The sequence below is a fragment of the Anomaloglossus baeobatrachus genome, chromosome 1 (genome assembly GCF_048569485.1).
Source record: "Anomaloglossus baeobatrachus isolate aAnoBae1 chromosome 1, aAnoBae1.hap1, whole genome shotgun sequence".
Classification (NCBI taxonomy): Eukaryota; Metazoa; Chordata; class Amphibia; order Anura; family Aromobatidae; genus Anomaloglossus; species Anomaloglossus baeobatrachus.
The window spans coordinates 125,842,045-125,869,611 of NC_134353.1; the positions used below are offsets into that span (position 1 = coordinate 125,842,045).

Below are 27,567 nucleotides of genomic sequence, written 5' to 3' on the forward strand. Positions count from 1 at the left end.
AGATATACTAATGTATACTATTGCTTCTCTGCCGTTTTATATTATTGCATCCAAAACTATAACAGGGCAATGTAATGTAAAAGAATAAAAGAATTTCTTTCCAACTTACAATCATTAAACAGATTATATTCTTCACATCCCGGAGCCAATTTTTCGGTTTGCCTGCAGCACTGATACACACCATCTGCCCAAAATTGAGGATGGTACTTGGACACTGTATTGTTGTTATACTTTATTTCTGTAAAGAAACCAGGACAGATTTTGTCACAGAATAGTACCAAATATTTAAAAGCTTGTCCAAAAAAAAGGAGAGAAGAAAGCTGTCAGCATGATATCACATCGCAAATTCTTTATACAGTATATGTATGTAGCTCTTTCAAAGACAAGTCCAGCAATACCTTTGCATCTCCGATCCGTTCCATTCCTTCACTACTCAGAAATTAGAATTTATATGCTAAGGAGGCTGATGAACTATTCGTAGATTTGAAGCCTCTGTCACTCCAGCTCTATTCCCCGCATAGTGTGGCCTCCTTCTACTTGACAGAAGACTCATTTGCCTAAACTCACACAGCATAGAAGCTGGCAGCCAAAAAGGAGAAGGCAGCGCTGGGTGGGAATAGAGCTGGAGTTAAGCCCACTTTACACGTTGCAATTAGTTGTACAATCGCATTTGCGATGTGACACGCCCAGGTTGCATACGGGATCTTGAGATTTCACGTTGGTCGTTCATTTGCTGTCACACGTGCGTTAGTAGTCTATGTTAATTTGGTCAATTTTGTGTGCGATCCTTTAGATCATGTGTTCTGTGACGTATGCATTGGGCACTTTTTTTTTTTTTTATTTATTGACTTGCCAAGCGTGTGTAATGTGTAGGGATGCTTTTTAACTATGTCATCTGCCGTTCAGCTCTGCTACATGGCCGCTGACAGCAGACACAGACAGCCATGCAGCAGAGCTGAATGGCAGATGACAGCAGACACAGACAGAGCCGCACTGTCAGAATGAACTCGGGTGAACTTCACCCGACTTCATTGTCATGCTGCGGCTCTGTCTGTGTCGCGCCCTGATTAGCGGTCACCTGTGAAGGACTCACCGGTGACCGCTAATCTCCTAAGTTACTGAAGTTAGCAGCCCTCTCTCATACTCACCGATCCCCGATCCCCGGCGCTGCACGGCATTCACACTGCTCCGGCGGCTTTTACTGTTTTGAAAAAGCCGGCCGCCCATTAAACAATCTCGTATTCCCTGCTTTCCACGCCCACCGGCGCCTGTGATTGGTTACAGTGAGACACACCCCCCACGCTGAGTGACAGGTGTCACACTGCACCCAATCACAGCAGCCGGTGGGCGTGTCTATACTGTGTAGTGCAATAAATAATTAAACAATTAAAAAAAACGGCGTGCGGTTCCCCCCAATATTAAAACCAGCTAGATAAAGCCATACGGCTGAAGGCTGGTATTCTCAGGATGGGGAGCTCCACGTTATGGGGAGCCCCCCAGCCTAACAATATCAGCCAACAGCCGCCCAGAATTGCCGCATACATTATATGCGACAGTTCTGGGACTGTACCCGGCTCTTCCCGATTTGCCCAGGTGCGTTGGCAAATCGGGGTAATAAGGAGTTATTGGCAGCCCATAGCTGCCAATAAGTCCTAGATTAATCATGTCAGGCGTCTATGAGACACCCTCCATGATTAATCTGTAAATTACAGTAAATAAACACACACACACCCGAAAAAGTCCTTTATTAGAAATAAAAAACACAAACATATACCCTGGTTCACCACTTTAATCATCCCCAAAAAGCCCTCCATGTCCGGCGTGATCCAGGATGGTCCAGCGTCGCTTCCAGCGCTGCTGCATGGAGGTGACCGGAGCTGCAGCAGACACAGCCGCTCCGGTCACCTCCATGCAGGTAATGAAGACAGCCGTGCGATCAGCTGCTGTCACTGAGGTTACCCGCTGTCACTGGATCCAGCGGTGGCCGCGGGTAACCTCAGTGACAGCTCAGGTGATCGCGCAACTCACCTCAGTTGCTGCGTGGAGGTGATAGGAGCGGCGGTGAGTAGCGCGATCAGCTGAGCTGTCACTGAGGTTACCCGCGGCCACCGCTGGATCCAGTGACAGCGGGTAACCTCAGTGACAGCAGCTGATCGCGCGGCTGTCTTCATTAGCTGTGTGGAGGTGACCGGAGCGGCTGTGTCTTCTGCAGCTCCGGTCACCTCCATGCAGCAGCGCTGGAAGCGACGCTGGACCATCCTGGATTACGCCGGACATGGAGGGCTTTTTGGGGATGATTAAAGTGGTGAACCAGGGTATATGTTTGTGTTTTTTATTTCTAATAAAGGACTTTTTCGGGTGTGTGTGTTTATTTACTGTAATTTACAGATTAATCATGGAGGGTGTCTCATAGACGCCTGACATGATTAATCTAGGACTTATTGGCAGCTATGGGCTGCCAATAACTCCTTATTACCCCGATTTGCCAACGCACCAGGGCAAATCGGGAAGAGCCGAGTACAGTCCCAGAACTGTCGCATATAATGTATGCGGCAATTCTGGGCGGCTGTTGGCTGATATTGTTAGGCTGGGGGGCTCCCCATAACGTGGAGCTCCCCATCCTGAGAATACCAGCCTTCAGCCGTATGGCTTTATCTGGCTGGTTTTAAAATTGGGGGGAACCGCACGCCGTTTTTTTTAATTATTTAATTATTTATTGCACTACACAGTATAGACACGCCCACCGGCTGCTGTGATTGGGTGCAGTGTGACACCTGTCACTCAGCGTGGGGGGCGTGTCTCACTGTAACCAATCACAGGCGCCGGTGGGCGTGGAAAGCAGGGAATACGAGATTGTTTAATGGGCGGCCGGCTTTTTCAAAACAGTAAAAGCCGCCGGAGCAGTGTGAATGCAGTGCAGCGCCGGGGATCGGTGAGTATATGAGAGAGGGGGATAGACTGACATGGACAGAGAGTGAGGGACAGAGATAGTGACGGACTGACAGAGATTAGTGAATGACAGACATTGTGAGGAGCTTCAGAACGCAGCTTTTCAGCTGCGCTCTGAAGCAGACCTTTTATAAGCTGCGGTGCAGAGCGCACACCTGCGCACATAGCATCAGACACCAAAATCGTATGAGGGATGTCACACGTTACAATTCACTAGGTTCGTGCAACAAAACGCTCAATTCTAGAGAATGATACGATGTGTTTGCGATCAACGGTTTTGCGTTCAATCCTGATCGCACGTAGATGTCACACGCAGATACCTCACAAACGATGCCGGATGTGCGTCACTTACAACTTGACCCCAACGACGGATTGTGAGATATATTGAAGCGTGTAAAGCGGGCTTTACAGAGGCTTCAAATCTACAAAAATAGCTCTTCAGGCTCATTTACATTTCAATTCAAACATTGATTTCTCAGTAATGGAAGAATAAACTGCCTATGTAAAGGTTTTACTGACCTCGTCTTTGAAAGAACTAAATATACTGTACATATACATATTTTGGGAGATAGAATCCTGCTGACAAATTCAGTTTAAAGAAAAATGGAATACTCATTTTACCGATCCTCTACCCCTGTCATTGCAGCTCTTCCACTGGTTTCTCCACTTCCTACACTGTCATGATGTCCATTGAACATATGACTATTGTAGCCAATCACTAGCTGTAGAAGTGACACTTTGATCACCTCACTAGCTAGTGATTGAGTGCAGTGGTCACAGGAAATAAAGAGACCAATGGGAGACTTAAGACATTTTTCAATGGAAAGAGGTAGGGGATTGGTAAAGAGAGTAATTCTTAATTTATTATTTTACAGCTTTTTCAGAACTAAAACAAAATAAAAAAAATAGTAATAGTTGACAATCTTTTTAAAAGAAAATAATCTTCTAGTCTACTTGGAAAATAAAATATGCCAACACCTAGGCTTTTTATCTACCCATTTGCACGTAAGAAAAAGATATATGCTTATAAGTGAAATCACATCATGAGACCTAGACAACAACTAACAATGGATCAACATTAGCTCAACAATGAGAAGCTTCAAGCAGGATGTTCTCAGATGGAAGTGGACACAGAGCTTAGAGTGTCATCAGCAGGTTGCAACAGAGATACAGAGAGACTGGAAGGTCCATCAAAAGGCAAAAATCCAGCAGGAAATCCAGGTAATGTAGAAATCGAGCTCAGATGTTCTTAGACATTATGACTAAGAACATCTGAGTTCGAAACATGTTATTGTGACTCCTAATTCCCATTGTCATGGTTTTAACTTGTTCACAATAAATGGAGTTTTAATTTTTTCTACATTACCTGGATTTTGTGCTGGATTTGTGCCTTTTGATGGAATCTCTATTTAGTGTGACCGCCCTTTGCCTTCAAATCAGCATCCATTTTTTTATGTACACTTGCACGGAGTCAGGGATTGTGTAGGATTATAGTCAGGAATATGAGTAGCCACCAATTATACCAATGAAGTGATAAAGATCATTATTTTCATATTTAGGTTAAAAACACTTTCATTAAATGAAACACAAACAGCTGTGTGGGAGGCTTAAATCTGGGTGAGGAACAACCAAGCTCTGCTACAAAGGTGGGGTTGTGGAAGACAGTTTCATATCACAGGTCATATATGTCATGGCTAAACTAGGCACAGCAATAAGAAACAAAGTAGTCATCTATATATATAATTGCCTTATTCTGTCTGTCTGTCTGTCTGTCTGTCTGTCATGCTCCGAAATTGTGTCCTTACGGTGACACAAAGCTGATTGGCCGCTGGGCTCGCCATGGCCCCGCCCCCCCACACGGATTGGCCTCTCGCCCCGGCTCTCTGCAGGCCCCGCCCCCCTCACGCAATGCACGCTCGCTCTGGCCCAACTGACACGGAGCCCCGATTCCCAGGTGAGTACACACACACACATCAGATCACACTCACACTCACTCTCACACACACCTCACACATCACAACATGCTGGGATATCTCTTGCTTCTACACCGGCTCCGTCAGGATCCCAGCAGCGCCACACATAACCTTGCGATGCTGGGATCTTCACGGAGGCCGTGAACGCTGGTAACCATTAAACACATCGGGTAACTAAGGTCCCTTAGTTACCCGATGTGTATCATAGTTACCAGTGTACACCGGCTCACACTCACTCTGACACACACCTCACACACACATCACATCGCATCCACACATCAAGGTCCTGCAGTGCCGGAAAATACAGACACATAACAGCACACACACATAACAGCACACACATACACACACACAAATCAGATCACACTCACTCACACACACACATCACATCGCATCCACATACTCACAACATCCTGGGATATCGCTTGCTTCTCGGCCTCGATACTGTGCTGTTGTGATCTTCCAGGACCTGCCGGAGGATCACATGGCCAGAAGCATGTGATATCCCCGGATGTTGTGAGTATAAGCGCGTATGTGCGATATCGTCAATGTCTGTGTGTGTGAGTGTATGCGATCGGGTGTGTGTGAGTGGATGCGATCGGGTGTGTGTGAGTGGATGCGATCGGGTGTGTGTGAGTGGATGCGATCGGGTGTGTGTGAGTGGATGCGATCGGGTGTGTGTGAGTGGATGCGATCGGGTGTGTGAGTGTCGGCAGAGGAGCACGGCGTGCTGGAGGAGGCTGGGAGCAGAGAGGCTGATCATGGGTAAGGCTGGGAGGAGAGAGGCTGATGCTGGGGGAGGCTGGGAGGGGGAGGCTGGGACGAAGGAGGCTGATGCTGGTGGAGGCTGATGCTTGGGGAGGCTGATGCTGGGGGAGGCTGGAAGGAGATAGGCTAATGCTGGTGGAGGCTAATGCTGGTGGAGGCTGATGCTTGGGGAGGCTGATGCTGGGGGAGACTGGGAGGGGAAGGCTGATGCTAAGGGAGGCTGGGAGGAAGGAGGCTGGGAGGAGAGAGGATGATCCTGGGGAAGGCTGGGAACGGGAGGCTGATGCTGAGGGAGGCTGGAAGGAGAGAGGCTGATGCTGGGGGAGGCTGGAAGGAGAGAGGCTGATGCTGGTGGAGGCTGATGCTTGGGGAGGCTGATGCTGGGGGAGACTGGGAGCGGAAGGCTGATGCTGAGGGAGGCTGGGAGGGGGAGGCTGGGAGGAAGGAGGCTGGGAGGAGAGAGGCTGATCCTGGGGAAGGCTGGGAAGGGGAGGCTGATGCTGGGGGAGGCTGGAAGGAGAGAGGCTGATGCATGGGGAGGCTGATGCTGGGGGAGACTGGGAGCGGAAGGCTGATGCTGAGGGAGGCTGGGAGGGGGAGGCTGGGAGGAAGGAGGCTGGGAGGAGAGAGGCTGATCCTGGGGAAGGCTGGGAAGGGGAGGCTGATGCTGAGGGAAGCTGGAAGGAGAGAGGCTGATGCTGGGGGAGGCTGGAAGGAGAGAGGCTGAGGCTGGGAGGAGAGAGGCTGATGCTGGGGAAGGCTGATGCTGAGGGAGGCTGGGAGGGGAAAGCTGATGCTGGGGAAGGCTGGGAGGACGGAGGCTGGGAGGAGAGAGGCTGATCCTGGGGAAGGCTGGGAGAGGGAGGCTGATGCTGGAGGAGGCTGGAAGGAGAGAGGCTGATGCTGGCGGAGGCTGATGCTGGGGGAGGCTGGAAGGAGAGAGGCTGATGCTGGTGGAGGCTGATGCTTGGGGAGGCTGGGAGAGGGAGGCTGATGCTGAGGGAGGCTGGGAGGAGGGAGGCTGGGAGAGGTAGGCTGAGAGAAGAGAGGCTGATACACACACACACACACACACACACACACACACACGCGCGCACTGCACAACACACCACACACACACACACACACTGGGAACCACAAACAACTGCCCTACACAGACACCCACACATACAGACAACGCTGCACACACACAACACCCAACACACAAACACCGCGGCACACACAAATATACGCACATACCGCACAACACACACATTGCACAAAACATACCTCCCCCCAAAACACACCACACACACACAAACCGCGCAACACACACACACAACGCTACAGACACACAGCGCTCCACAAACAACGCAACACACGCAACACACATACAACACCGCTCTCACCCCCCGCCACACCCAGACAACACCCAGAACATGTACAGAGCCTACACAAACACTTGGTAACTACACACAACAACATCTCTACATATATATATATATATATATATATATATATATATATATAACAAAAATCATACATGAACTACACAATACGTAAATTCTAGAATACCCGATGCGTAGAATCGGGCCACCTTCTAGTATATATATATATAACAAAAATCATACATGAACTACACAATACGTAAATTCTAGAATACCCGATGCGTAGAATCAGGCCACCTTCTAGTACTATATAAGTGAGGTCTCTCCCAGGCAAAGATTTCAACGCATACAGGATTTCAATATGTGCTGTTTATGCTCTTTTGAAGCAGCTAGAAATGGGAAACATTGAGGACCGTAGATGAAATAGTTAGAGGCCACATACTCAAAAAGACTACAGAGGGGCAGACTAGGCACAAAACACTGTCTGCCGGATTCAAGATGAACCCTGGGCTTCAACCTTTAACCACTGTGCAGGAATTCGTTTTTTCAAAAGGGTCTACTGCATTGCTGCTAAGCATAGCAGAGGTTAGAGAGGTCGTCATGCAGAGTCAATATCATCATCAGAGACAAAATCTAAAAGGCAAACAGGCGGTCAAAATACAAGCCAAGGTCAAACAACAGGATATACAAAACAGCAGACAGGAGCAAAGGTTCATAGTGACCAGATCTAGAGGAAATAAATAACTGACGGCTAGAGACCGTCTGCTGGTGATTGTATAGAAGGGTGCCCCAATCAAGGTTCTCAGCAGAGAGCTAATTACCAACCAACTCAATGCAGCAAAACACAAATGTATAGGACATGGACAACTAGTTCCAACAATCTAAAAGCTAAACACCCACACACTGCTGACATCCAGCAATAATTGTGGCATTAGTGAGACACCATCTAGTGACCAGGCAGCAGTATGTTCAGACATGGGTGTTATAGAATCTTCGTGCAGCAGATGAAAAACACATTATGATTACTTCTCTTTGAAATCGGAAGATGTCCAGCAGTGCCATCAGCTCAGAACTATAAATGCATACAGCTGCACACTGAAAAAGCCAAAAATGTCCCTTGTACATTTTTGGCTTTTTCAGTGTGCAACTGTATGCATTTATAGTTACTATGTTTTTTCAGTTAGCACCTGTTCACATTTGTTGGATGTGCGGGTCAGTTTTATTATATTTCTATCAGCTCAGAACTGTCAGCAACCAGTGGGACCCAGCTAGATCCAGCTAACATTCAGAAAAGTCTGGCCAGAAGTGGTCTTCATGGAAGAATTGCAGCCAAAAAAGCCATAACTTCAATATAGAAACAATGTAAAGTGACTGAACTATGCACAAAAACTAGGGCTGCATAAAAAAAAAGCAGGTGGTCTGGACTGAGGAGTCAAAACTTAAGATATTTGGATGTGACAGAAGGCAGTGTGCTTGCTAAATGGATGGCGAGTGGTCCAATAATGAGTGTGCAGGTGGCAGAGAAGAATAGCAGAGATTCCTTGTAAGTTTGGGCCTGCATTTCAGCTATAGATTTGGCAATTTGATCAGGAGTAATGGTGTCCTCAATGCTGAGAAATAAAGACTGCTGGCAAGTACTGGTTCTAAACTGCATGTGACAACAATCTCCTATATTCTTTTTGTCTCTGGGCTAGAGGTAGAGTGGCAAGAAGATGCAAGCCTTTTCTAATAAATAATAATAATAATAATTTATTCATTTATATAGCACTATTAATTCCACAGCGCTTTACATACATTGGCAACACTGTCCCCATTGGGGCTCACAATCTAGAGTCCCTATCTGTATGTCTTTGGAGTATGGGAGGAAACCCACGCAAACACGGGGAGAACATACAAACTCCTTGCAGATGTTGTCCTGAGTGGGATTTGAACCCAGGACCCCAGCGCTGCAAGACTGCAGTGCTAACCACTGAGCCACCGTGCCGCCCCATAATAAAGCATACATACAAGGCTGGCTATGGTTTGCCAAAACCTACATCAAGTCTACCAAAAGCATTTGGGGAAATGAATTGATTCCAACAAAGTTGAACTTTTTTCCACAATTCAAAAACATACATGTGGAGAAAAGCTAATAATACGCATCACCAAAGGAACACCAAAGCCACAATAAATCATAATGGAAGCAGCATTATGCTTTGGGGGTGTTTTTTGACAGCTGGAACTTGGGCTTTAGTCAGAATGGAGGAAATTATGAACAGTTCCAAATATCAGTCAATTTTGGAACAAAACCTTCAGGCCTTTACTAAAAAGCTGAAGAGAAATGTCATCTTTTGGAATAACAACGACCATGTGAACACCTCCAAATTATCAAAAAAAATGGCTTCACGAGAAGAAAATCAAAGATTTGGAATGGCCCAACCAAAGCCCAGATCTGAATCCAATTGAAAATCTGTAGGTGACCTGAAGAGGGCACAGGACACAGGAGATGCCCTCAGAATCTGACAGATTTGGAGCGCTATTAGAAGAATAGTGGGCAAAGATTGCCAATTCTAGATGTGCCATGCTGAAAGGATCCTACGCTAAAAGACTGAATGCTGTCATAAATTCAAAGGGTACTTCAACAAAGTATTAGTTTAAGGCTGTGTACATTTATGCAACCACATTATTTTAGTTCTTTATTTTTCTTTTTCCAAACGAAAAGATTTCAGTTTATTTTCCAATTGAATTGTACAGATTATGGGTCACATTAAAGATGGAAAAACTTCTGTAGTCTTTCTTTTTTGGTATGACTTTTTTTTACATGAGAATGTAAAACCATTTCTTTTTTTTTACTGGGATACTTTTTTTTCAGTATGTGTATAAAATAACCATAAGTATATTAAGTGTAAGAACAGGATGAGGCTGGAGTAATATGTGCCACATTTTACCAAGAAGGTAGTCATTTGGTGACTTTTACCTTTCAGTGAGGTTATAAAATATTTCTTATGAGCACTTGTCGATTTACTGCAATATTTGCACCATTTCTGCCTGTTGTTCATATTAAATTTGCCATAAAATTACATGTGCTCTGAAGACCTCACACTTGCTCAACTTTACTGCTAAAATGACATTTATCATCATGTGTCATTTTAGTTGCACACTATACACCAAAATCTGCTTCCTTCATATACATGGGCCTATGTGTGTAACAAAATACAACAAACATCCAGCACTAACAACAAATTGTAATAATTTTATAAATCGTCAATAAAGAGAAGACAGTAAAGGTCACCTTTTTTCAGACTTTTCACCCATTGGGACCGGCTGTAAGCAGTAGGTGCGAACACATACAAAGTGTTCGTATCATAAATAATCTGTGAAATGGAGGAAGGAAATAAGATCATGGAGACCACACCACAACACACTCAGGACTTACTACAGGAAGCCAGCACTGGCCACGAATCCAGATTTACTAGAATGATATATGATGACTAGTACAGCATCGTTTTGGAAACTTTGAAATGAAATGTCCACCCTTGAACACTATTTTGTTTTGTTTATTTTCTATTAATTGGTCCAAAAATGAAGGTTAAATACTTTTTTATATCGTTGTATCTATGTATATTTACGGAGCTTAAAGGGGTATTCTGATCTCCAAGCTCCTATCCCAATATGTAGTAGGTGTAATAATAATAATAAAAAAATAATAATAGTAATATTATCAAATACCTCCAATGAGAAATGCAGTATTCTTATGATTCACTATATCACTTACCTCATGTGCAGGGCATTGCAGGACCTTTAGGTATCTATGGTTACAACCACTAGCAACTAACTGACTATGTGTGGTCGTAACTAAGGTCCTGCAATCCCCTGAACATGAGGTAAAAGACATAGTGAATCAGGAGAACTATACTACATTTCTAATTGGAGGTATTTGCTAATATTATTGTTATTACACCTGCTACATATTGGGATAGGACCTTAGAGATGAGAATACCCCTTGAAATTCTATGCAGAGACTAAAAGAGTGGTTAAAGGGGTTGTCCAGTACTTTATATTGATGGCCTGTCCTGAGTTGTCAAAATCAGATTGGTGGGGGTGTGACACCCGGGACTGGATGTGCTCAACTGCAGACCTACACAGCTGCATCAATAGCGGCCACGACCAAGTAATCCACATCCACACACAATAGCATTCCTTTTAAACCGCATCTTAGCCTCTCATACATCCAGATTAGATCTCATACTTTGCACTGACGAGGGGCAATCACCCAAAACACCGAGTCTGTAAATTGAGGTTCTGATACAGCATAAATCCTAAGTCATATGACAAGGCTCATTAAAGGGTCACTTTTGACTTTTAGGATCGCTACCTCCAGGTGGCACTAGAGTTCATCTACTTCCTTGCTGAAGAGACAATTTACATCCACACCTATTAATTTGAATACGGGTGGATCTGCAGTTCCTCGCTGAAGCCACTATACAGTGGAAGGAGCTGTGTAGGTCCACTGCACAGCTGATCCGATGGTGCCGGCCCTGTGATCAGCAGGGGTGCAGGGTGCAGCACCTCCACTGATCTGATATTAATGGATATGCCACAAATAGGCCATAAATATAAAGTACAGGACAACTCCTTTAATAAATAAATTCTGGCTTATAGCAGCCACCACTAGAGGGAGCTTAAAAACATATTGTTATATATGAAATTTGGAGTTACGTGTTATAAAAATAATTTGACCCAAAACACTGTTATTCATCTATCTTGTTAGGCCTAATTGACACGTCAGCATTTTACATCATTGTTTCTACGCCAAATCCAGGAGTGAAAATTACAGAGAAAAACTTAAAGACTGACACCTGCTCTGTGGAATTCAAATGATCAAAAATACTGATGAGTGAATGAGGCCTCAAAAGGTTCCAAAACGTTTTTCCGAGAATCAAACTAGTCTAATAAAGAAGTGATACCTTACCTGTAAGGCTGGAGTCACACAAACATTGGGAAAAAAAAAAATCGATTTGATTTTCGTCACGAAAAGTTAGACAATTTTTTTCTCACTTTTCATCCGTGTGCAATATGTTTTTTTTTTTTTTTACATAAGCAGCTTTTAATAGTTTACAGGACTATTTACAGTTTGCTGTTACAGAATTGCAATATACTGTATCTGTAAAAATCGGATGCTGTACTGTGGCATACATTTTTTTTTCTTGCACCCATTGAGTAGAATGGGTTAGTGTCATCCGATTTCCGTAGGTAAAAAAAAAAATCGAGCATGATGTGATTTTTTTTCACACACAGATTCTGTCAGTGAATTTTTTTTTTTTTTCTAATTTCCGTTTTTTTTGTTTTCTTCCTCTTTTTACAATATACATTCCTTTTTTTCCCCATTCACATAGACATATGGGGACTTGTTTTTTTGTGGCATGACTTAAACATTTAAATGACCTAATTCATATTATCATGTGGTATACCTGAAAAAGGGATCCCTCTCATCAGAAGAAATGCTGTTCTCCTGTGAATGCTTTGCTGGCATTCACAGGAAGTGAGTCATGACAGTGACAGGGATCATCAGCTGAGTCATTGCAGTCATGACAACCCATTGGCACCCCATGATTGTGTCACAGATCCACCGATGTTGGCGGGGAATGGCAAGTCCCCAACCAAAAGGCATTAGATTGCGCTGTCAGGGTTTGACACTGCAATATATGGGGTTAACAGGTGAACATGTGTGCACCTGTTGACCACATGTCTGCTGATCAGATCAGCAGACATGTGCGGGGAATAATTAAAGCGTAGAGTTGAGCGGATCGGCTATAATCCGGGTCCGACGGATCCGGATCGGGTTGCCGCTGAAGTTTGGATCCGATTCGGAATCCGCGGCTATGTAAATGAATGGGGAGTCGGGTCCGGGAAGAAAGAGAGAGAGAAAGAGAGAAAGAGAGAGAGAGAGAGAAAGAGAGAGAGAGAGAGAGAGAGAGAGAGAGAGAGAGAAGAGAGAGAGAGAGAGAGAGAGAGAAAGAGAGAGAGAGAAAAAAAAACCCGGATCCGGATCGTGCACCCCGGATCCCGGGTACTGGTCGGAATCGGATCGGAACCTCGAACCGTGCGGATCCGGATTTTTCAGATCCGGGTCCGCTCAACACTATTAAAGAGTCATACAAGCCCAAGGGAGCATATATACATCCTTGGTTGTGAAGGGATTAAAGGGAATCTGTCACCAGGTTTTTGCTCCATCATCTGAGAGCAGCATAATGTAGAAACAGAGACTGATCCCAGTGATGTGTCACTTACTGAGCTGTTTATTTTCATTTTGATAAAATCAATATTTTCTCTGCTGCAGATCTAGCAGTTATACAAAGCTCATGAATATACTCAACAACCTGGCAGCACACCAAGTAGTCCTGTAATGATAATCTACTGCTGATTAATCAGTGATTTTATCAAAACTACACTAAACAGCCCAGCAAGTCACATATCGTTGGAATCAGGATCTCTGCCCAGATTAGCTGCTGGTGACAGATTCCCTTTAAGACATTTGAACATATATATATATATATATATATATATATATATCTATCTCTATCTCTTCAGCAGACCCCCGTCTGCCATGGCAACCCATCGGTAGCCTGCGATCATGTCATAGGTGCGCTGATGGGTGCATAGAATAACGCGGCCCCATACTGGACAGAATGGACAGCGGCATTTAACATGTTAATAGAGGTGGGCGAAGCACAGTTCCACCCGCAGCTGTTAGAGTTAGATGATTGTGGAACATCACAGATGATGGTTACATATCTACCTGACTTTGATGCAATACCTCATCAAAGTCAGGGAGTCAGCATGTGACATATAAAATGAAATATACAATATATTTTAATAAGGGGTTAAAGATGACTTTTCACTGAATTTAAAGCCATGTAATTAAAACTATGATAGGTCAAAAAATTAAGCACTGGATTTGACCTAAGCAGCCATTTATAATCTGGTGCAGAATTAAAGGGGTTGTCCACTACTTTTATATTGCTGATCTACCCTTATGATGGGAGAGGAATATACGATGGATGGACGTGTAATGCTCTTATCACCTCCAGCAGTGGTCGGATGGAGCACCACGGCTCTCTACTCGGTTTAGTGCCGAGTACTACATGGTTTAGTGCGGAGTTCAGGAACCGTTCGAGATACAGTATATTGATAAAATGGAAAAAACAGCAATTTAATTTTTAATTTTGTGTCTGTGTGTAAGGTTCTGTGTGCGCATTAAAATCCCTGACAAGATGTAACCACAGTGAGCACTTTAGTGAATAAACAGGTAATAAGTGACCACCTACCTGAAATGCATATTTATTTTGGCAAGGAACCTGGTCTATGTCACTCTTCACAACTTCTACACACTTTATTTTGGTTATGTCTACTGACCCTTTCTTGTTTCTCTTCTGCAAAAATAAAGTAGGAACAAGAACATTGCAAATGAGATCATTAATGAAACCATCTAAAATATGACAAGTCACTGGAGCTCTACAAAGGAAAAAAAGAACCATGAAGTCTTCTGTGCCTTCCAATATCATATTTGTAGTAAAAGAAAGTACCATGGGACTGATTGCTTCTGCAGTCAAACACACATTATATGTATAGACTGTAGGTTATTGAAGGGAACCAGTCATATGATTCATGGGGCCCAAACTGCAAGCGGCATGAAACAGAGCCTGGCTGCACAATTACAGCCCATTATATATTTTTCTGAAATGTTCTGTGGTATCAGAGAAAATATGGCTTGAACATCCGGTTAGGAACCATGGGCAGAAACGTGACTAGTCTGCTGCCACCCGCAGCTGGATACTCTTCATCCCGCTTCAGGTTTTTGATGGGTCTCTTGCTTTGAACACACAAGGGAGATGTCCCGATTCCTCTGTACAGAGCATCTCGAATAACTAGGAGATGCTCTGCTGTGTTTTTCCTGGGCTGGCAGATTGATTGACAGCACAGGCTTCCATGCTGGTTCTGGGAGGTGTTTCATCTTCCTGGTAATTCCTCAGCTTCTTTAATGAGCATGCTCTCCCAGAACCTTGCCAGTCGTACTATCTGGTTCTGTAGTTGTGCTGTTTGCCTGTGTTCCTGCAAGTGTCTGATCTTTGTGTCTTGACCCTGGACTGTTATTTGACTCCTCTCTGCCTGCTCCCTGTTCCTGTCATGACCGCTTGGCTTTTGAACTCGGACCGTTACCTGACCACGTCTGAGTTTACTCCCTGAATCAATCACATGCCTTCCTGGAATTCTGACTCTCGGATTGTGACCTGACTATGCCTCTGTATACTCCGTGTCTATATGTGTCCTCCTGTTACCAGACCCCGGCTTTCTTGACTACTCTACCATTTGTACTACCCGTAACTAGTGACTAGCATCACAGTAGAGACTTCTCAATACCTCAGCAGAGGAAGAAGAAGCAAACCAGGGACAGTGGTGGACAATCTAGTCTCTTTCTAAGGTCTTCGGCTAGATCTTCATACTGTATTTTCTCTGAAACATCCAAGTGTTTCAGACCACAATATACCTTCCTGCAATAATTTTGCTTGGCTCTGATTCTTGTGGCCTAAACGTCGGGCAGCATGAATAAGTTGACAAAAACCATATAGTACATGTATTTAAGGGGATTTTCCAGTTTAATTAAAAAACTGACCAAGCTTGCAGATTTAATCTAACAAAACAAGCCGTACATACCGACAATTTTCCTTTCCATTCTAGCACCACCTCTCTGTTTGTTGATAAAGCCGCAGCCAATCATTGACTTCAATGGTCATTTGCCATCTATCTTGGCATCAGTACTGAGCCCAGTCGTTGGCCTCAGTAATCATGTGCCATGGATGATACAGCCCTGCGGCAGCCATGCCGGCAAACACAAGCAGTACGCTATGGAGAGGTGGCCCTGGAGCAACAAGAGCACTAAAAATCTTGTTAAAACAGCCAAGAAATGTGCCAACACCCTATAATGGGGAGTGTCACAATCCTCTCCAAGAATATCTTCTGTACGTGACAAGGGGAGATGCATTATATAGAACTTTCAATGTATATTAGAATAAAAAACATTTTTAAAAGTCTTATTATGAGATACAGATATGGTTAAAGTAAGTAAATCAGGGGTCACACAAGAGGTTGAGTCACAAAGTACCAAACTGTGCCTACCATTGAAGCAAAATTAGTCTACAATGTGCCAAAAGGTGCTCATGAAAAACCGTGCGTGATAATAAATGGTTTGATCTCACCCAATAACCAGGAACAGATCTGTGATATCCAGAAGGGATGTAAGGCAGTGTTCCCAAACATTCTTACCGGAAGAACCACATTCAGCTCTCAGAGATAGTCAAGAGCCACATTCAGCACCTTCCCCCCAACAGTGGAGACACCAAGATCATGGTATAAAGGCAGCCAACGTTTCCCCATAAAAAGCACATTGTAATCTTGTGCCCTGTTCCTTATAGGCAGCATACTTACATCTGAGTGCCCATTTTACCCCTCTATTTGACAGTATCATCCTATCTGCAGCTGACATAGCTATAATTTCATCCAGTATATGAGCATTTATGAGCATTCAGATCTGCTCTTCTGTGTGGGGCTACTCACAAAAGTCACCATCTGCAGTCCTACTTTATATAGATGTATGTTAGACCTAGTTGCTGCCATGAGCCACATATCACGGACCAGACATGGTCATCAGGACCCCAGCAACAGAAACGAAGAGTGCTGCACTGCCTGGAGAAAGGGTAAACTTTTATTTTTTTTCCTAATATACATTGAAAGTTATATTTTAATATGTCTCTTTTTTCTATATACTGTGATGGGGTTACTCACTCTGCTTGCGATGTAAGGTAGCACACAGGAACACTTCCATTAAAAGTCCAGCCAGTTTATTGACACATATATAAACCACACTCCTAGTACAATACCCACACGGTTTTCAAGTCCGTTCAACTGGCGGACAACCAACCCACCCACTTCCCAGTGGAGCTACCTTAGCCGCCACTCACAGACCCCGGCTAGTATAAACACTCCTCTCCAGAAGTACCTTCCAGAGGTTTCACAAACCTCCATACACTAACCTCAGGCAGACGAAGAAAACCCACTCTTCTTTTAGTATCCCTTCAAGAGGCATCACAACCTCTTCTATAGTCCCGGTCAGGACAAGCTCCCTTCTATTAGAGGACATCTCCTTCCATGAGACATCACAGTCTCACCACACTGTCCATGCGGCAAACATACAGTCTCCATCTTAACAGATGAGACACACCCATGGGCAGAGGTATGTGGATAGCCAGACCCACCTGTCTCTCCACCTATCTGTAAAAACTGGCCCTGGTACGCCCTAACAAAACTCGTGGCACTACAAGTACCAGAACGGACATTAAGGTTTACATCACGTCTGCGATACATACCAGTTGCCATGTTACAATACATATTATTTTGTTATGTTAAAGAGTTATTCTCATCTCCGCATTTTATGGCAGAGATGGGAATAATGGCTTCTAGGTCACGGCCACCAGAGGAGGGGTTATGAAAACTATTTGCGGAACTCCCATATAAATAAATGAGTTACGGAAACAAAGTAAAACAGAAAGCTACACTGTTTCTGTAGCAGGACTTATGCAAACAGTGTAGTTTACTTTGCTATTACTGTAACTCTCATTTACTTCTATGAAATTCTGCAAACAGTGTAAGGGCGGCTTTGCACGTTGCGACATCGCAAGCCGATGCTGCGATGTCACACGCGATAGTCCCCGCCCCCGTCGCAGGTACGATATCGTGTGACATGCACTCACCTGCCCTGCGACCGTCGCTCTGGCCGGCAACCCGCCTCCTTCCTAAAGGGGCGGGTCGTGCGGCGTCATAGCGACGTCACACGGCAGGCGGCCAATAGTGGCGGAGGGGCGGAGATGAGCAGGATGTAAACATCCCGCCCACCTCCTTCCTTCCGCATATCCTACGGAAGCCGCGGTGACGCCGGTAGGAGATGTTCCTGCGACTTCACACACAGCGATGTGTGCTGCCGCAGGAGCGAGGAAAAACATCGGACCGTCGCGTCAGCGTAATTATGGATTACGCCAACGCTGCACCGATGATAAGATTACGACGATTTTGCGCTCGTTAATCGTATCATCTAGCCTTTACACACTACGATGTCGCATGCGATGCCGGATGTGCTTCACTTTCAAATTGACCCCACCGACATCGCACCTGCGATGTCGTAGTGTGCAAAGCCCGCCTAAGTCCCTGTGCGCACAGTGCAGTTTTTGATGCGTTTTCGGTGCAGTTTTGGGTGTAGTTTGTTGCCCTAAACTGCATGCATTTCCTTCCCTAGCAAAGCCTATGAGAAATCAGAAAGGCTGTGCGCACGTTGCTTCTTTTTCCCTGCAGTTTTGGTTGCAGAAAAAGCAGCAACATGTCAATGCTTTGGGTATTTTTGACCTGCGTTTGCTATTGAAAACAGTAAAAAACCGCATGGGCAGCAACACACCCACAGACGCACTAAAACGCGTCAAAAACGCATGCATTTTTTGGTGTGTATTTTGGCCAAAGGTGCGTTTTTCTGCCAAAAGATGCGTTTTTTGCTGAAGAAACAAAACTGCAGCGTGTGCACATAGCCTAATGCTTTCATAAGCCCTCCTCTGGTGGCCGGGACCCACGGTAAAAGCCGTTATTCCCATCTTGGCCATGAAAGGCAGATGCGGTATTAATCCTTTAAAGTAAAAGCAGCCTCAGCATCATATTTTAATGAAACCTGACAATCTCTCTAACCTTCTTCGAATCAGAGTAATGGATAAAGTAAATCACCTTTTTTCTGGTTCTAATGAGTAAAATAACTTTTGGGACAATATAAAAGCACTTTCAGGGGTTTAGGTCCATTTTGTAACTCTCTTGGGTAACTATACACAACCCAAACTTCACATGTGACCAACACGACATTCAAACACAATGGATTTGTGTCACCAAACAGACCACATTTTCTTTTGCAACACCCATCCGTTAAGTATCAGTGTCAGCAAATTATGACGAAACGCGCCTACATTTTTCATACAACAAAAGACTTCAGAGGAGACTTTCTATAGAGCAGACTATATACTCTTAATGGTTTACTTCCGACTTCAAACACTTTCTGCATTTCTGCATCTGCTGTGGTTAGTCTCCAAGTCTTGTATTATTTCCTTATGTTGTATGTCTGATGTCAGCATATTATAGTTACTAAACCAGCAGAAATTCCTGAAGAAGTGAAGTGAAAATTATCAGGGACCAAAAATACCTTCAAATTATCCTTTAATCCAAACGTTCTCAATCCTTTGCCACTCAAGGACATTATTAATGTTTGCGACTCATTTGTTTCATTTGGTTTCTCCTTATCTATTTTTAGGTCTTTTATAAAAATCGGATGTAGTTTTAGGTGAAATTTATGCAAAAACATGGAAAATTGTGAAGGGGTCACAAACTTTTAAGCACCACGCAAGCAAGCAAGTATCAATTTGTGCTAGACCTGTTCTTATACTGCACTATGATAGCAGCCCTGTGTTAGGGGGGGTCACATATTCCTAAGGCTGCTTTCACACTGCGTTCTGATCTGCGTTCAGTGGTCCCGTTGGGGCTTCCGTCTGAACCCCCCCGCAAAAAGGGTCTCGGACGTATGCGCCGCCGGGGCCACTGATTATAATGGTGGAGATGGAGTCACCATGTGCTCTATCATGCATCATTTTGGGAAGAAATCGTTTACTGGAGATGGACACCCAGACGTAGTAGACTTCATCTGGGTGTTCACCTCCAGTAACCGTATACTCTTGAAAATGGTGCACAACAGAGCCAATAGTGACTCCATCTGCACCATTATAAGTATTGGCCCAGGCTGAGTATGCGACCGAAACCCTTTTTCCAGGGGGTTCAGACGGAAGCCCCAACGGGACCACTGAACGGAGATCGGAACGCAGTGTGAAAGTGGCCTTACCTAGTAATGTCTTTTCTCATTGAAGTCTAACCTTTCTTGATCACCATTACAAGTCCAGGAGAAGAGAGAGGAGAGGTATGGGTGATATATGGGAGTTTGGGAATGGCTCATTTCTCTCCTGAGGAGAACAGGTCACATAAAAATATCATTTTCAAGATCTCATGGGGCTCTTCACATTCAGATACCAATATGAATAACTAATAAACATTCCAAATAAAACAAAAAAATGACACAAAATATTCCATAGCACAACCCTCCCTGCCTATAAAAAAAGGGAATCTCTTACCCTTGGGATATCCTGGCATGAAGCAACATGGTTAAAGGGAACCTGTCAGGTGCAATATGCACTCAGAACCATGAGCAGTTCTAGGTGCATATTACTAATCACTGCCTAACCGTCCCTATATACACTAACATAGATAAAAAGTATTTCTGAAGATCCTTTATAAGATGCTAATGAGCGCGGGAACTAGTCGCAAGGACGTTAGTTCCTGCGCTCATTCCACCCTCTTAGCATGTTAGTACGCCCATAAGGGCGTGCTAACATGCTATTCAATACCCACTGCCCAACGTCATCAACGGCAGTGACGCGTGTACCTGTGTCTATTGTCACCACCTCAGAACGCTGGGTATAGGGTCAGTGCACATGATCAGAAGTCCCCGGTACTTTCGGTCATTCGCACTATAATAATAATAATAATAATTTTATTCATTTATATAGCGCTATTAATTCCACAGCGCTTTACATACATTGGCAGCTGGGACACGTATACACGGCTTCATAGTGCGCATCTAGCGTCAGGTGCGGTGGCAGCAGAGGTGATTGTCACCATGCCTCTGACTTTGCGCATTCATTGGCATGTTAGCACACCCACAGGGGTGTGCTTACATGCTAAAGCTATGTGTCCACGGTAGAATGTTGCTGCGGATTTTTCTGCATGAAAATCCGCGGCTTTCCCGCAAAATCCGCACCTTTTGAAAAGGTGCGGATTTGCCGCGGATTTACCGCGGATTTTGGTGCGTTTTTTTTTTTTCCCCCAATTCTGAAGCCAAAATCCGGATCAAAATCCGCAACAATAATTAACATGTTGCAGATTTTTCCGGATCAAAATCCGCGGTAAATCCGCCGCGGAAAAATCCGCAGCATGGGCACAGCATTTCTAAAAAGCCATAGAAATGGCTGGGAAGTGCCGCTGCTGCAGATTTTCGGGAAATCCGCGGCTTTTCCGAGAGAAATCCGCGGCAAAATCCGCGCATTTTCCGCAGCGTGGACACATAGCCTTAGGGGGCCGACTAGCCAAGGGAACTAACGCCCTTGCGACTAGTCACTGGCCTCATTAGCATATAAAGAAGTATCTTTAGAAATACTTTTTCTCTAGATCTCTTTATGTATGCTAGTGTATACAGGGACAGTTAGGCAGGGATTAGCAATATGCACCCAGAACTGCTTGGACCTGACAGGTTCACTTTAAGATTGAGATATTAAGATATATAAGTTTTATATTAGACAATAGATATATCAGAATCGCTTTACCTCAGAGCGTCCTTCATAATAAGTGAGTTTGGACTTGGTAAGAACAAAAATCCTTTCCTTGTAGTTTAAGGGAGATGTCCTCTTCTTCTGTTGTGACCTTTTAATAAGAGTTTCTTCAAGAATGACTTCTGAATTCATGTCCGCTTCCTGCTCACTGGTCTCCCTGCCATTGAATATTAAGGACTGTAAACTGAAATTAAAAAAAACAGGGTTTTGTAAATCAAAGCATATTAATATCATGGTTTATTTATCTGATAAATAAACAATATGAAATGTATTGAGGGGTCACAATATTTTTCTAGAGGCTGAGGTAGAGGGAAAAAAGACTCAGGCTGTTGAATTTCAACAAGCCCAATCCGAGAAATGGCGACATGTCCAAGTTTAGTCCGATTTGATGATGAAACTTGCCCAGACAAGTGACATGGTCCATGAAAAATCAACAGAGAACATGGATTCAATCCATGCTCCATCCGTCTGCTGGGGACTAGACGCTTGGAAAAACTCCATCACTTTTTTTCAGCCTTATGCAATATACTAAATAAATAGACCCACTTAAAAACAGATTTGTCAAAAGGCCCTTTTTAAAGATAAGCACTCGTTAATAGTGATGGTGAATAGTAAAATATTCCGGTTTGGATTATTAGTACTGAATACCTAGAACTATTCCTGTATTCGTCACTAATAACAAACCTAATGCAAGTCAATGGGGAATCTGAGCATTTTTCTTGAAGATTTCCCCCAAAAATGCTCGGATTCCTCATAACTTGCATTAGATTCATTATTTGTGACGAATACTGGAAACGTACTAGGTATTCAGTACGAATAATCCAAACCCAAATATTTTATTATTCGTCCATCACTACTCATTAACCTTTATAAGCCCTTACAAACATCTGTCAATCCTCCGACAAATTAGAACCTGGTGTAAACAAAGGATGTGCTGCGGATAACTGCACAGCATATGAGGACAGGAAGATTACGGTATATTAGTGATTATGTCCCCATCGGTCGGTGCAATAAGACTGGTAAGTAAGTGCTGTAAGACTTGATTATATTCGGACATCGGCCAATGTAAATAGACCATTACAAATAGCCCATTGGCTACAGATGAATGGTGTTTAAAATGCACCTGTCATAAAGTTAAAAGTAACCAGCTTTTGCTCATATTTTAACCCCGCAGCTCCCGAGTAATCTGTTTTTTATTGTTTTTTTTGTTTTTAATCCTCCATACTGTTTTATAGATATGGGCCTTTTTATTTGGTGCTAACTTTTATGGTCACTACTATAAAGGTGGTGATCACAGGATCCTCTAGGGATGTGTCTTTAGATTGCTTTGCATAAGTATCCTGTGATGGGATAACTTTTAGCCAGAGTTTAGGATAAAGGCACGGCAGCAATGGTGTGCACAAATGACTATTCTGCATTAAATCACAAAAATACAAGGCTTTGTGAAGTAAAAAAAAAAAAAACTACACAAATTCGAACCTTAACATTAAGGTTTCCTTTTCCACAGAAGTTATATAGATTTCAGAATGAACACTTTACCTTCTCTACAACTGAGAAAGCGAGTGAATATGTTACAGATGTTACAGGGACAAGTTCTGTTACGTAAAATTGTATGTTTTTGAAGTGTTCATCTATTGTCGCGCTTTTATTTTCCTATTAAATATTTTTAATGCATTGAAGAGAAAAACCTTTTAAAACCGGATAGTAACATACGCCCTCATGATACAGGCAAAACCCTGCAAATTAACAAATTTATGATATGATCACAATAGGCTTCATTAACCTACATGAACCAGAATTCTAACCTAATTTTCACAAAAAAACCCAAAACTGTCTTTCATGACGTGCACCATATTTATCATGTGTTTTGGATACTTTTTACAACTTATCCGACTAGAGATCTGCTAAAAAAGGGGTGTTGGTTATTTGGAAATGGACATATTCCAAGATATAATTATGGAGTACATTCCTAGTACCCCAGTTTTGGAGGGGGAAAAGTGCGTCTTACAAACCTGAAAATACGGTATATTTTTCTTTAGGTTTGGCAACTATCACACTAAAGATTATTTGCATCACTGAATTTTGAAGGCTACAGATGTTTATTCTTTTTCTGCTGAGAGTCATGTGTGGACTTGTTTTTTGAGGGATGAGGTAGAATTTTTATTGGTAACATTTTTTGTCACATACTATTTTTTGATCGCTTTCTATTCCACTTTTTGTGAGGCAGAATCAAGAAGAAACAGCAACTGAGGAATAGGGTTGGTTTTTATTTTTTTTTTACGCCATTCATCGTGCCGTAAAAGTGATAAGACAGTTTTATTCTTTGGGTCAGTATGAATACAGCGATATCACATTTATATAGGTTAGTTTTGTTATGTTTTGCCGCTTTTACACCATAAAAACTATTTTATAGGGGAAAAAAACAGTTTGTGCTTTGCTGTATTCTGACAACTATAACTTTTTTGTTTTTTTGCTGATGGAGCTGTATGGTGGCTTTTTTTGCGGGACAAGATGACGTTTCAGCGGTACCATTTTTATTTATATATTACTGTATGATCGCATTTTATTCCACTTTTTTGTATGATGAAAACACATAGTTTTTGTTACGTTTGTACAAACTCTGGGAATCTCCAGCTGTGACTACAAGTAAACTGAGTGACGTCACCGTTCACAGCTGTGGCTCAGTCAGTCTCTCCCTGAAGCCGCAATGTGCGGTCATGTTGTGTAATGTACATGTGTGCTGTGAGTATGTAGCAAAGCCGGGATCATCGTGGACCTCGTGTGGCTTATGTCTTAACTGGGTGTTTGGGATTAATAAATTGGAGAAGGAGTTTTGTTTGGGATTTTATTTCAAATAAAGGATTTTTTCGATGTTTGTTTTTATTTCTTTTCACTTACAGGATTAATAATGGGGGGTTTCACAGACGCCTCCCCTTACTAATCTAGGGCTTAGTGGCAGCTGTGAGCCGTCATTAAGCCCTTATATTACCCAGATTGCCACTGTACCAGGGCAATCGGGATGAGCCGGGTAAAGTGTCGGCATTGTAGCATCCAATAGATGCGATAATTCTGTGTGGCTGAGAGCTGCTATTTTTAGGTTCGGGGGCAATAACCATGGGTCTCCCCAGCCTGAGAATACCAGCCTCTAGCTGTCGGCTTTATCATGGTTGAGTATCAAAATTGGGGAGAGACGGCACGTGATTTTTTTTTAATTATTTAAATAATTTATGAAAAAAAAAAAAGCCGCATAGGGTTCCTCTTATTTTGATACCATGCCAAGATATGCACACAGCTGGGGGCTGCAGCTTGTAGCCGTATGCTTTATATGTGAAGGTATCACAACATAGAGGGACGCTATGATCCAAATTTTATTTATTTTTACTGTACCACTATAGGGATGCAAACGATGTGTGTGATTCCATCCAACACTGGATGGGGGCGCAGTCTGACAGCAACCAAACACACACACTGAGACTGACGGTTGGCAGGGGAAGCAGTGAACATGTATGAGTGTTATTGAGCGGACCTGGAAGTAGTGTTACAGACGAGGGGGAAGGTCGATAAGTATAACCTTCCTGTTTTATTCCTAATTTTCTTTCTTGATTTTTTATTTCTATCATTATCCGGGTGGCCAAACCCGAAGAGTAACAAGTACTTCCCTGAAAAGTCCATGTTCGGGGTCTGTGCACGAACAATAGGTATCCTGTATGGACCCTGAACTTTACAGTTCAGGTTCACCCATAAATAATTAGGGTCATTAGATGCCTCTGTAGCTGATCAAAACACGATCGTGCTCCCTTGTGCAAACAAAGCAGAGCTGTTCTACAACCCAGCTGTCAGATCAATGAGGAGGCCTTTATAGTATCTGAAGGATATTTTATTAGACAGGGTCTCTAGGTCCATCAGTGCATGATAGACAATATTTATTTGAACTACTGAAAGACGAGTCCAATGGCATCATTGTAAAGAGAGCCTTAGGGGCCACTTTATATAACTCTTTAAGAAAGAAGGCACTACTAAGGTCGAAATTAGACTTGCTGTTGTTGTTAAAATGTCTGCGAAAATCAACAGAGCTCTAACTTCAAACAATACATCTTAAAAGCAAGGTTTACAAACTTGACTTTCTCTAAGCTAACAATAAACATTTATTACATTTCTAGAACACACCTAGGGTTTTCTAATTCAGAATAATTGGAAAAAAAAAATCACAAAAAATATGAGTCATTCTGCAAAGATCTGTACACCATCTCCTATGAATAAAATTTATGGCCAGCATCAACTAGGAGATTAATGCCACAAGATACAGGAACTTACATTATTGATCTACAGTAGTGTTCAAAATAATAGCAGTCCAATATGACTAACCAGATTATTCACTGTTTTTGGTATAAATTTTATTACCACTTGTCAAACAATTTACCAGTTGGTGCAGTAGATTCTTAGGGGTACTTTGCACACTACGACATCGCAAGCCCATGGTAGTGATGCCGAGCGTGATAGTCCTCGCCCCCGTCGCAGCTGCGATCTCTTGTGATAGCTGCCGTAGCGAACATTATCACTACGGCAGCTTCACACGCACATACCTGCCCTGCGACGTTGCTCTGGCTGGCGAACCGCCTCCTTCCTAAGGGGGCGGGTCGTGCAGCGTCACAGCGACGTCACACGGCAGGCGGCCAATAGAAGCAGAGGGGCGGAGATGAGCGGGACGTAAGCATCCCGCCCACCTCCTTCCTTCCTCATTGCAGCCGGGACGTAGGCAAGGAGATGTTCCTCGCTCCTGCGGCTTCACACAGCGATGTGTGCTGCCGCAGGAACGAGGAACAACATCGTAACATCGGTCCTTCCGAAATTATGGAAATGACCGACGCTACACCGATCATACGATTTCGACGCTTTTGCGCTCGTTAATCGTATCAAAAACGATTTACACACTACGATGTCGACAGCGACGCCGGATGTGCGTCACTTTATATTTGACCCCACCGACATCGCACCTGCGATGTCGTAGTGTACAAAGTACCCCTTAAAAACCTGCAGATCATGAGCCGAGTCTGGGGGTTTTCTGAGTCTGTGTATTTGAATAATGTGGTGGAACTTATTGAAGGCTGAATCCAGCACATGTTGTACATGCATTTCTCCTTGAGAGTCAGAGAAATATGGGTCATTCAAGACACTTTTCAGAAGAACAGAGTACTTTAATTAAAACGTTGATTGAAGAGGGTAAAACTTATAAAGAAGTGCAGACAATGATCGGCTGTTCAGCTACAATGAACTCCAATGCTCTAAAATGGAAAGCAAAAACAGACGTGGAAGAAAACGGAAGACGACCATTCATATGGATGGAAGAATAGCCAGAATGGCAAAGGCTCAGCCAATGATCAGTTCGAGGATGTTCAAAGACGTCTCAAGTTACCTGTGAGTGCTGTGACAGTTAGAAGACGCCTGTGTGAAGCTAGTCTATTAGCAAGAAGTTCCCACAAAGTCCCACTGTTAAAAAATGTACTGAAGCGGATACAATTTGCCAAAGAACACCTCAACAGGCCTAAAGAGAAATGGAGAAACATTTTGTGGGCTGATGAAAGTAAATAGTTTTTTTTTTATCCAAATAGTTCTTCAGACGACCCCCCCAAACTCCGAATTCCAGCCGCAGGACACTGAAGACAGTGAAGCATGGTGGTGCAAGCATCATGATATGGGCATGTTTCTCTTACTATGATGCTGGGCCTATTTACCGCATACCAGGGATCATGGACCAATTTGCATATATCCAAATACTTGACGAGGTCATGTTGCCATACGCTGAAGAGGAAATGCCCTTCAAATGGGTGTTTCAACAAGACAACGACCCTAAATAAACTAGTAAATGAGCAAAATCTTGGTTCCAGTCCAACAAAATTGAGGATATGGAGTGACCAGCCCAATTCCCGGACCTTAATCCGATCGAACACTTGTGGGGTGACATTAAAAAGGCAATTTCTGAGGCAAAGTCAACAAATGCAAATAAATTGTGGGATG

At 43.4% G+C, this 27,567-nt stretch overlaps 1 protein-coding gene across 2 annotated transcripts in view; it reads right to left on the minus strand.

Annotated features, from left to right (window-relative positions):
* The window catches only part of TEC (tec protein tyrosine kinase), a 270,212-nt gene that overhangs the window by 66,781 nt on the left and 175,864 nt on the right, over window positions 1-27,567 (minus strand). For both annotated transcript variants that reach the window (XM_075347019.1, XM_075347018.1), the window contains exons 2-5: window positions 21,547-21,736; window positions 14,365-14,469; window positions 10,329-10,410; window positions 110-238 (exon numbers count right to left, since the gene is read on the minus strand). In XM_075347019.1, coding sequence (XP_075203134.1) covers window positions 110-238; window positions 10,329-10,410; window positions 14,365-14,469; window positions 21,547-21,684 — 454 coding nt within the window. In that variant the 5' untranslated portion in view covers window positions 21,685-21,736. The remainder of the gene's footprint in view (window positions 1-109; window positions 239-10,328; window positions 10,411-14,364; window positions 14,470-21,546; window positions 21,737-27,567) is intronic.